This window comes from Gorilla gorilla, chromosome 13 (assembly GCF_029281585.2).
Source record: "Gorilla gorilla gorilla isolate KB3781 chromosome 13, NHGRI_mGorGor1-v2.1_pri, whole genome shotgun sequence".
In the NCBI taxonomy this organism is placed as follows: domain Eukaryota; kingdom Metazoa; phylum Chordata; class Mammalia; order Primates; family Hominidae; genus Gorilla; species Gorilla gorilla.
Window position 1 is genome coordinate 37,416,950 of NC_073237.2, and position 12,625 is coordinate 37,429,574.

Genomic DNA, 12,625 nt, shown 5'->3' on the forward strand with positions numbered 1-12,625 from the left:
ACGAATTAAAAAATGTAAGTTTTTACATCCTTAAAGAGATGAATTCATGTCTCTCCCTCTTTCTTTGTTTTTATAATCTCTTGTGTATGTGTCTTTAAATTGCCATTAGAGGCTGAGCACAATGCCTCATGCCTGTAATCCCAGCACATTGGGAAGCCAAGGCAGGAGCATTGCTTGAGGCCAGGAGCTGTACATCAGCCATAACGAGACCCTGTCTTTACAAAAAGTAAAAAAAAAATTAGCCAGGTGTGGTGGTTCCTGCCTGAAGTCCTAGCTACTTGGGAACCTGAGGAGGGAGGATCGCTTGAGCCCAGGAGCTTGAATTTACAGTGAGCTACGATCATGTCACTGCACTCTAGCCTGAGTGACAAAGAAAGACTCTGTCTCTAAAAAAATAATTTTTTTAATTGCTATTGGATTTTGCATGTCCTAGATAGGGCAGAATGATTTGTTTTATACATAGTAGGTACTCAATAACTGAATCTAATTTCTTACCATACTAGGATCTTTGTGGGTCCAGAATAGGAAGAAAAAGTATTAAACTCCTGTTAGTAAACTGCCAGATCAATATGTAGTTGAATTAGTTATATTAATATACTTGGCTGAATTAACTTTTTTAGCTGAGTAGTATGAGAACCCTTATTTGATTTTATACTTACTGCTTCTAGGCTCTCTTTTTTCATGTTCTGTGAATCCAATTGTTGTTGAAGCGTATCTAATTCCTAAGTGGAAAAAAAAAAGCAAACATAAATCCAAATTACATTAAGAATAATTTGTTGTAGTGGGGGGAGGGAGCTGGGAAAAAAATTTATTTCTCTGTTTCTCAACATTTCAAAGTGACTAAGTAAATTTTCTAAATATCTTCACTGGCATCTTACATTTTGACTAGAATTTATTAACACTTCATTATTTCTATTTTTCCCAACTTCTTTCATTATTCTTAAAAACTTGCTGTGTGCCTTCAAAAAAAAAAAAAAACTTCATGAGTTTCTCAAAAGTAGCTAGACCTTAGACCTTTTCACACCGAATCATCACTATGTTCTGAGACATCAAATATCAGAAGCTTTCAAATTATGTCATTGTTTAAGGTTATTATTTAAATTTTTGATTTGTAACCGTGTTTTCACATCTTTTGCCTAATTTCTCTACACTGTACACACACACATATAACACATGCACACATACATACATGTATATGTAAATATAAATATGGTTCACATGCACACATACATACATGAATATGTAAATATAAATATGGTTCACTCCTAGGATAAGATCCTTAAACTGTTTACTCATTCATTATCCCATACAAGATTAACTATATTTTGGTACTATTTTGGCATTTCTATCATACTCTCTTTTTTCTTTTTGAGACAGAGTCTCGCTCTGTTGCCCAGGCTGGAGTGCAGTGGCATGATCTCGGCTCACTGCAACCTCTGCCTCCCGGCATCAACCAAGTACCTGCCTCAGCCTCCCGAGTAGCTGGGATTACAGGGGCCTGCTACCATGCCTGGCTAATTTTTGTGTTTTTAGTAGAGACGGGGTTTCACCATCTTGGCCAGGCCATACTTTTTCTTCAATGCTTCACAGTATCTTAGAAATCTTCTCTAAAATAAAAAGGTTACTAAGTTGTCAGCAAAGGAATGTCTAAGAAACTAAAACTATAATCATTATTGGCATTTATGGGGCCTAATTCTTTGCTTAATCTTTAGTTAAGGGCCATCTGGGCATGAAAGGGAACCACCATGACTGAGTATTCAGCGGATTCTCAATATCCCCTCAACAGGGACTTAAATTGCTTATTTAATATTGCATGTTCTCACTCATCTGTAGGAGCCTAAAAAAGTGGATCTCAGCCGGGCGCAGTGGCTCACGCCTGTAATACCAGCACTTTGGGAAGCCGAGGGGGGCGGATCACCTGGCTAACACGGTGAAACCCTGTCTCTACTAAAAACACATAAAAAAATTGGCCAGGCGTGGTGGCGGGCACCTGTGGTCCCAGCTACTCAGGAGGCTGAGGCAGGAGCATGGCATGAACCCGGGAGGCGGAGCTTCCAGTGAGCCGAGATCGCGCCACTGCACTCCAGCCCGGGCGACAGAGCGAAACTCCGTCTCAAAAAAAAAAAAACAAAAAAACAAAAAAACAAAAAAACAAAAAAAAGGGGATAGTAGAATGATGGTTACCAGAGGCTGAGAAGGTGGTGCCCAGTTGGGGGCATGGGGTGGTGAGGGGGAGAGAAGGAATAAATTCTCATGTTTGATATAACAGTAGGGTGGCTATAGTTATCAGTAATTAATTGTATGTTTCAAAACAGCCAGAAAAGGAGATTCAAAATGTTTCCAGCATAAGGCCGGGCGCGGTGGCTCATGCCTGTAATCCCAGCACTTTGGGAGGCCGAGGCAGGCGGATCACGAGGTCAGGCGATCAAGACCATCCTGACTAACACGGTGAAACCCCATCCCTACTAAAAAAATACAAAAAATCAGCCGGGCATGGTGGTGGGCGCCTGTAGTCCCAACTATTTGGGAGGCTGAGGCAGGAGAATGGCATGAACCCGGGAGGCGGAGCTTGCAGTGAGCCGAGATGGGCACTGCACTCCAGCCTGGGCGACAGAGCGAGACTCCATCTCAAAAAAAAAAAATTTTTTTAATTAAAAAAAAAAAAATGTTTCCAGCACCAAAAAAATGCCAAATGTTTGAGGTGATGAATATCCTAACTATCCTGATTTGATCATTATACATTGCATACGTGCGTGGAAATATCACATGTACCCCATAAATATGTACAAATGTGTATCAATAAAAAAATTAATTTTTAAAAATGGGTATTTAGGCAATATAATTACAGGACAATAACCATTCAAATCATAATGCTAACAGGTAAAAAGGTTAGCTGTTTATTAAGCAGGAAGGAAAAGGAAAGTAAATATATATATAGATCTGGTCTATGAGGCCTTTTTTTTTTTTGAGACAGAGTCTCGCTCTGTTGCCCAGGCTGGAGTGCAGTGGTGCAATCTCAGCTCACTACTGCAACCTCCACCTATGAGGCCTTTTAATGTTTGCATTAAAAGTCTGTAACTGCAAGTATTTACAGACTTTTTAATTTACAGACAAGTATTTTTATCAGCGCAAACATTTATAGAAAAGTATTTTTATAAATGCAAATATTTATAGACAAGCATTTTTATAAATGCAAGTATTTTCATGTGTCTTTATGAAATGCAAAATGAATAAATAGAAGTGAACCAAAAATAATAAGAGTAAAAGCTAGGTCATCAAACAGCATATGAAAATGAAGTTTTCTAAATAAATGCTTCTGAAATGTGAATTTCCGTATGAATCAGATGGGGACCTTGTTAAAATGAAAACTGATCTCAAAGTATAGTCAAGTTCTCAGGGGATGCTGATGCTGCTGATATTCAAACTATACTTTTAGTAGCAAGAATGATACATGCTTGGCACACAGCAGTAATTTGTATTACCTGTAACAGTTTCTCATTTGTGGTTTTCATCTCTAGGTACTTGACTTGGTTTTCAAGAGACATATTTTTGATAATGTCATCTGTTGCTTGTTTTTCCTGTTCAATTTCTTCTTCGACACTTCTGATTTGTTTTTCTTTCCTAAAATCAGAAGAACGTAATATTCCTGATACTATATTGAGGAAAAAATATCCAATTATTTTATACAAGTCATGGTCCTAATTTAATAGGATACTTAAAGACGTTCATCCACAGTGTGTGACTGAAAAGTCTTTATATTTGTACTAAAAAATGCTATTTGACCTATATAAAATTTGGCCCCATTAGCACAAACTTATTTTACATCTTTCTCTTCTCCATCCCTAAATTCCTCTATTTCCTTACTCTCCATTTTATTTTACGAAGAAATCACAAAGATTACCAAAAAAAATCCTCAATGACTTATATATATGAGGATGCATTTATACTTTTTTAAAGTTATACCTTCAAAAGACAAATAAGAGGCTGCGCTTGGTGGCTCACGTCTGTAATCCCAGCACTTTGGAAGGCTGAGGCAGGTGGATCACCTGAGGTCTGGAGGTCGAGACCAGCCTGGTCAACATGGCAAAGCACCCATCTCTACTAAAAGTACAAAAATTAGCTGCGCGTGGTGGCAGGCACCTGTAATCCCAGCTACTTGGGAGGCTGAGGCAGGAGAATCGCTTGAACCCAGTGGGGAAGAGGTTGCAGTGGGCCGAGATCGCGCCACTTCACTCTAGCCTGGGCAAAAGAGCAAAACTCCATCTCAAAAAAAAAAAAAGACAAATAAGTTTTAGAATTGTGGCTTTAAAGCATCCTTTAGCCATAAGTTTTTCTGACTAAATTAAATACTGTATAGAAGTTTCCCATGTAAATCATCCAGTGTGGCTCTGACAGAACTAGGGAGTAGAGAGGCCTGCAGTGCAATTTGATTTTTTAGTTATAGCTTTAGATTAATAATATGCTTTGCTTAAGTTCTCTTTTACTTACTGCTTTAGTTAACATTGCTATTTCACAAATTTTTGCTATTTTTTAGCATTGTAAAATATTAAGCTCATTTCTCTAAAAACACAATAAACATTACAAACATAATCCTATAAAAGTAGTAATAGTGAAATTAATTAGAAGCAATAACCATTTTTATCATGTAATCAAAAGAAATACCAATGACATGTCACTTGTTGCCTAGGCAAGGTCAATTATTGATAGGGTAGAGAAAAACTCTGAAAAAAGAATAGGTAAGATGCCACTTATCTAAATACTTTCAAGATTTACATTTTATAAAAAGCTGGATTGAACACACATTTTCAGTCCCAAGATCATTAATTTCTATTTTGAGTTTCAAAATCTGATTAACCTATCACTATTTACTCTCTTTCGCTCATAGATACCAACTTCTATAGTTTTCACAATCACCAGCTAAGCCTGTGGATCCACATATCCCCTACACACCTTCTATACATTCATATCCTACTACTAGAATAAACAACCTAAACTCAGAAATTTCCCTACCAAAAAAAATCTCAAAATAACCAAATACAAGATGAACATAATAAAACAACCTGGAATTTCAATTTATTTTTGTTTCACTGTTGGAGAAGTGGTATCTTCACTTGGAGCTTCAATTACAACAGTAAAACAAATGTGTTTCCTGCTGCTACAATTTGTATAGGTATATGACTCTTGCTCAGCCTATATACCGCCATCTTCAGCAAACCCTGACGAAGGCCACAAAGTAAGCACAAGTACCCACGTAAAGACGTTAGGTCAAGGTGTAGCCCATGAGGTGGCAAGAAATGGTGAGCTCACAGAAATTGAAAGAGGAAAATATCTATTTTCATAGATTAAGGATACTGAAGCCCAGTGGAATTAATCTTTTGGAAGGAATTCATTCTAAATTTGATTACTGACTACCAACAGTGTGTCTTCTTGGAAGATGAGAACTAATGTTATAAAGTATTCCATTTTACAGAAGAGAAATTACAGCATAAGAAAGGTAACTGAGTTTCTAAAGGCCATATGATGTCCAGGTGTAAGGTCTTTTTGATGCTTTGAGTACTTTGCTCCTGTTATAACTTGGCAGTAAAACCACTGATGATGGTGTCATAAAAGTAAGTAAACAGGCTGGGCATGGTGGCTCATGCCTGTAATCCCAGCACTTTGGGAGACCGAGGCAGGCAGATCACGAGGTCAGGAGATCGAGACCATCCTTGCTAACACGGTGAAACCCCGTCTCTACTAAAAATACAAAAAAATTAGCTGGGCGTGATGGTGGGCGCCTGTAGTCCCAGCTACTTGGGAGGCTGAGGCAGGAGAATGGCATCAACCCGGGAGGCAGAGCTTGAAGTGAGCAGAGATTGCACCACTACACTCCAGCCTGGGTGACAGAGCGAGACTCCATCTCAAAAAAAAAAAAAAAAAAAAAACACACAATAATAAGTAAACAAAAACGTTGAAACTCAATAGAATACAAAACTTGGTGGTATCTTTACAATCTGAATCCCTCCCTACCTCCTTTCTTTTCTCTCTCTCTCCTTTCCTTCCTTCCTTTTTCCTCCCTCCCTGCCTCTTTCCCTTCCTCCTCCTCCTCCTTCCCCTCCCCCTCCTCTCTCTTCTCTTCTCTCTCTCTCTCTCTTTCCCTCTCCCACTTTCTGTCTTTCTTTCTTGACAGGTACCACTTGTCACCCAGACTAGAGTGTGGTAGCACAATCATGGCTCACTGCATGCTCAAACTCAAGCCATCCCCCCACCTCAGCCACCCAAGTAACTGGGACTAAAGGCACACAACACCATGCCCTGCTAATGTTTTTACTTTTTATTTTGAGTAGAGACAAGGTCTTGCTAAGTTGGCTGGGCTGGTCTCAAATTCCTGAGTTCAAATTATTCTCTCATCTTAGCTTCTCAAAGTGCTGGGATTACAGGCGTCAGACTCTGCACCTGACCTCAATTTGAATGCTTCTAAGCACAAAATACCATCAGGACAAACATAAATTAATTTAGCAACGGTGTATCTTTCAAAAAAAGTATGCATTTTCAATATTGTAAACTCTAAATCAATAAGTAAAATTGTTAATATTTTAATAAAATTTTCAAAGAGTAATTAAGAAACACAAAGGTAGGCTGGGTGCAGTGGCTCACACTTGTAATCCCAGCACTTTGGGAGGCTGAGGCAGGGGTATCACCTGAGGTCAGGAGTTTGAGACCAGCCTGGCCAACATGGTGAAACCGCATCTCTACTAAAAATACAAAAATTAGCCAGGTGCAATGCCGGGAGCCTGTAATCCCAGCTACTCAGGAGGCTGAGGCAGGGAGGAGAACTGCTTGAACCCAGGAGGTGGAGGTTGCATTGAGCCGAGATCATGCCACTGCACTCCAGCCTGGATGACAGAGCGAGACTTCGTCTCAAAAAAAGAAAAAAAAAGAAAGAAACACAAAGATTAGGCAAACAGCCTTACCTGTTATACTAAAAAAGGAAAAGACGACTTTAAGAAATTATTCTTCTAGTCAATCTTTTGCTAAGGAAGTCTAGTTTTTTTTTTAAATCACCTGTTCACTGGGTACAAAGGTTAAAACAAAGTGAAATGTAATCATACGATGTACTTTTTTTAATGCTGTTAAAACAGAGTAATTTCCTTTAGCACACAAGTCTTAGAGACAAAAGAAAAAAAGGTAAGATCTGTATATTTATAGCTTTGGTTATTGTATTTTTTTAATCATATTTAAGTTTGTTAAGTCTGTACAACCATCTTTGCCTTTAAGAAGTGATGAAAAATAACAAAATATGATTATATTTTCACACAGTCTACCTCAAAAATACTATATACCTGGGACATGGCCAAAGGGTCTTTCCTAAATAAAGTTAGAATACAATACTAAGTAATTGTTTTTGGGGGGGAAAAAAGGTTTCATCTAGCCAATCAAATTTATAAGAATTTTTATTTTAAAATATGTTAATCACAGAGCATTCTGAAGTGACACTAATCTAAAAGCCAATTTTGCAAGATAAAAAAAAGACTGGCCGTGAGTTGATGATTATTGAAGCAGGGTGATAACTATTCTTCTTACTTAGGTTTTTTCCTTGAAATTTTCCATTACAAAAAGGTTTTAAATTTGAAAAAAATCTACACAATAGTTAAATAAGGAAACAAAGTTAATTGTGTATTATTAACATCATTCTCTAAATACATTGAATTCTGGCATAAATATCTAAAATACTTAATGGAAAAACTACATTTAGATTTTAACAAAACCAAAATAATTACAGCATCTCTTTATTTCATAGCATATAATAATCATATAAAGTAAATAACTTAATAAACATGTACTTGAAACTTTATTAAGAACAATGCTTCTTTTTCAGTATCTACCATTTCCTTTGAGTAAAGCTCTTTTTTTTTTTTTAGTAACGTAGATCATATGCTGGGTAAAAATGCACATAATTTTGTGAAATAACAAAAGAAACTGATATTCCATCTTCTATTCCAGTTTTCTATTTTATATTAGCTCCTAAGTAATCACTATATGAAACTCAACTATCATTTCAAAAAAAATCCAAATTAGAAAATATTCCAAAAGGAGAAAGAAAGCAACAATGGCTGACTTCCTTTTAAACCAACTGTTGAAACAGGCTAAACTGACTGATGGATAATTTCTGCATAATCTACTTGGCTAGCTATTCTGCCTATCTGATTTTTTTTTTTTTAAAGACACCCAATAATGCTAGCAAATGCTTTGTCTGGGGACTTACTCAGTGTCATGATAATCAACATCACCCCCTCTTTCAATCTTTCTCCTCTGAAAAGGCACACAAATATGTGAAAACTCTCACAGATAGTATGGATCAATCAATGTATTTCACAGTTTCAGACCTAACGATGCTTTAGATTTGTTGAATGCTTTCTTGTACAGAATCTACCTTGAGCTGAGTATACACTGCTTCCAAGATCTATCAAATGGAAAGGAAAAAAATCCTTTTCTAATCCTTATGATTTTTTTCTTTTAGCGCACTTGAGAAAACAATTATTAGCATTAAATAGCAGATACAGATAATAAATATAAAACCATACTCCATCTCCATTTCCACATAAGCTCACAGTCCTGTCTTGCCTCCATTACTTTTTTCACCTGCTTCTATTTCATATCAACTTTTAACTTAAATCCAGTTCATTTTCTTTGTAGCCTATCTGCTTTCTTTCACTATCCCCATCCTATTTGTTTCTGGAAAAAAACAGCACTTCCCTTACCCACCTCTCCTCAGTCACCTCTGCAGCCTACTAGAGACATCAGTAAGAATTTCACCACATCATTGAGAAATACTGAAACAAGCCATTGAAGGAGCTGAACACCTATTGCTATAAATCATTAAACATAGGTAAACTACCTTTTGTAAATGATTTAGGCATCCCTCTTCTATGGGCAATCATCTTGAATAAGTGATAGTTTAAATGCACTTCTGGCTCTAAAAGGGATTCTATTATGATCTACATCCAAATTTTATAAAATATAGGAGGCAGAGTAGCTTTTCCTAACAAATTTCATTTAACTATGGAAAGAGAAAAGGTAGAAGGGGAATGTGCATAAATGGATCAACAAATCAAAGGCAATGAGGAAGTTGACTAGAAAAGACTAGCACTAAAATAGCAGTAAATTCCTTATTGCTAACGAGGCGAGAGACTTTAGTATGCTGCATGGATTCTTGCCTACTCTGATTAGTTTTTCTTTTTTTTTTTCTGAGACAGAGTCTCACTCTGTCACCCAGGCTGGAGCACAGTGGCATGATCACGGCTCACTGCAACTTCTGCCTCCCAGGTTCAAACAATTCTGCTGCCTCAGCCTCCCGAGTAGCTGGGATTATAGGTGCCTGCCACTGCACCCGGCTAATTTTTGTATTTGTAGTAGAGATGGGGTTTCGCCATGTTGGCCAGGCTGGTCTCAAACTCCTGACCTCAGGTGATCTGCCCACCTCGGCCTCCCAAAGTGCTGGGATTACAGGCGTGAGCCACTGCACCTGGCAGACATGATCTTACACTTAAAAAATTAAAAAAAAAAAAAACCCTAATTACTCCACAAAAAATCTGTAAAAACTGACAACTGAATTCAGTAAAGTTGCAAGATATAAAATCATCATATAAAAATTGGTAGAATTTAGATATGCCAACAGTGAAGAATCTGAAAAAGAAATCAAGAAAGCAAGCCTGTTTACAATAGCTACAAGGAATATAAAATACCTTGGAATCAATTTAACTAAAGAAGTGAAATATCTATATAACAAAAACTGTAAAACACTGATGAAAGAAACTGAAGAGGATACAAAAAAATGGAAATATAATCCATGTTCATGGAGTGGAAGAACATTGCTAAAATATCAATACTAACCAAAGCAATTTACTGATTCAATGCAATTCCTATCAAAATACAGTGACGCTCTTCATAGAAGTAGAAAAAAAAATCCTAAAATTCATATGGAACCACAAAAGATCCCAAATAGCCAAAACAACCCTCAGCAAAAAGGAACAAAGCTGGAGGCATCACACTACCTGACTTCGAAATTTTCTACAAAGCTATAGTAACCAAATCAGCATGGTACTGGCATCAAGACAGATCCATAGACCAATGGAATGGAATAGAGAACTCAGATATAAATACACACATTTACATCAACTCATCTTCAACAAAGGTGCCAAGAACATAAAATGGAGAAATAATAGTTGTTTCAATAAATGGTGCTAGAAAAACTGGATAACTATATATGGAAAAATGAAACCAGACCCCTACCTCTTGCCATATCCAGGAATAAAAATGGATTAAAGACTTAAATCTAATAAGACCTCAAACTATAAAACTGTTTCAAGAAAACACTGGAGGGCTGACTCTCTTTTCGGACTCAGCCCACCTGCACCCAGGTGAAATAAACAGCCATGTTGCTCACACAAAACCTGTTTGGTGGTCTCTTCACATGGACGCGCATGAAAGTGGCACAAGCCTGTAGTCCCAGCTACTCAAGAGGCGGAGGCATGAGAATCACTTGAACCCAGGAGGCAGAGGTTGCAGTGAGCCAAAATGGCATCACTGCACTCCAGCCTGGGTGACAGAGCCAGACTCTGTCTCAAAAGAAAAAAAGATCTGGTTGTTTAAAAGTGTGTAGCTCCTCCCTCTGCTCTTTCTTCCTCCTTCTCTAGCCATGTAAGACATGCCTGCTTCCTCTTCACCTTCCACCATGATTGTAAGTTTCCTGAGGACCCCCCAGACATGCTTCCTGTACAGCCTGTGGAACTGAGTCAATTAAACCTCTTTTCTTTATTAAAAAAAAAAAAGGGAAAAAAAAGAAAACATTGGAGAATTGCTCTAGAACACTGGTCTGGACAAAGATTTTTTTGTGTCTCTAAGACCTCAAAAGCACAGGAAACCAAAGCAAAAGTGTACAAATGGGGTTTTGCCAAGCAAAAAAGCTTCTGCACAGCAAAGAAAATGATCAACAAAGTGAAGAGACAACCCACAGAATGAGAGAAAATATTTGCAAACTACCCATCTAAAAAGGGGTTAATAATCAGAAGATATAAAGAGCTCAAACAGCTCACTAGCCAAAAACAAACCGATAAAAAACAAATAATCCAAGTAAACATGGCAAAAGAACTGAATAGATATTTCTCAAAAAACACACAAAAGACAAACAAGTATGTGGAAAAAATGCTCAACATCAGTAATCACTCAGGGAAATGCAAATCAAAACTACAATGATATATAATCTCACCCCCATTAAAGTAGCTTCTATCAATATGACAGGCAATAACGGATGCTGGTGACGATGTGGAGAAAGGGGAACCCTCATACACTCTTGGGAATGTAAATTAGTATAGCCACTCTGGAGAGCAGTATGAAGGTTCCTTAAAAAACTAAAAATATAACACTTACATTTACATTTGATCCAGTAATTCCACTGGGTATACATTTAAAAAAAAGAGATGAATATATTAAAGAGATAGCTGCACTCCCATGTTTATTGGAGGACTATTCACAAGAGCAAAACTATGGAATCAACCTAAGTGCCCATCAACAGATGAATGGATTAAAAAAAAGTAGCATATATATACAATGGAATATTATTCAGCCATAAAAACAAATGAAATCCTGTCATTTGCGGCAACAAAAACGGAACCGGAGGTCATTATGTTAAGTGAAATAAGCCAAGCACAGAAAGACAAATATCACACATTCTCACCGGCATGTGGGAGCTAAAAAAGTGGATCTCATATAGATTAAGAGTAGACTGGTGGTTACCAGAGGCTGGAAAGGGTGGTAGGGAGGGAGGAATGCAGAAAAGTTTATTAATGCATACGAACATACAGTTTGCTTAAAAAAAGAAGGCCTAGTGTTAGATCAGTAGGGTAATTATAGTTTACAGTAATTTTTTTCCTTCGACTTTTATATTTAAGTTCCGGGGTACATGTGCAGGTTATGCAGGTTTGTTATATAGGTAAACATGTGCCATGGTGGTTTGCTGCAAAGATCAACCCGTCACCTAGGTATTAAGCCCAGCATCCATTAGCTATTTTCTGATGCTCTCCCTCTCGTCTAATTTACTGTACATTTAAAAACAGCTAGAAGAGAATTTGAATGTTTCCAGTATAAAGAAAAGACAAATATTTAATGTGTTGGATATCCCAAGGACATTGATTTGATCTTTAAAAATTATATGAATGCACTACTTTATCACATGTACCCCAAAACTATGTATATCTACCACGCCTCAATAAAATTTTTAAAAGTTACCATGGGGGGAAAAAGAGTGCTAAAGATTCTCATCTCCCACAGTTTTAAGTCAAGAATAATAGATAGATAATGCCAATAGATAATGCCTAAAATTGAAAAAATCAAGACCATCAATATAAGCATATACTTAAACATGCATAAATATACATTTTCCTGAATTTCTTTTGTGCACTTCTATATTAAATTTTTAAAATTTACAACCACTTAAATTGCTTTAAAGCTCCTTTCATGAGATCTAGAAACTAACGAGACACACTTAAAAATATTAATTTTCTCTAAAAAGAAAAAACAGAAATCAGTCTCATTCTTCAAAGGGGCTTTCTAGTTTATTAAGATCAGAGTGTAAGGATGGTGAATG

General features: G+C 37.0%; 1 protein-coding gene across 4 annotated transcripts in view; it reads right to left on the minus strand.

The window, feature by feature from the left end:
• The window catches only part of IFT74 (intraflagellar transport 74), a 114,255-nt gene that overhangs the window by 50,249 nt on the left and 51,381 nt on the right, over positions 1-12,625 (minus strand). For all 4 annotated transcript variants that reach the window (XM_063696313.1, XM_019034014.4, XM_019034013.4 and 1 more), the window contains 2 exons: positions 3,483-3,621; positions 660-722 (listed from right to left, as the gene is read on the minus strand). In XM_063696313.1, coding sequence (XP_063552383.1) covers positions 660-722; positions 3,483-3,621 — 202 coding nt within the window. The remainder of the gene's footprint in view (positions 1-659; positions 723-3,482; positions 3,622-12,625) is intronic.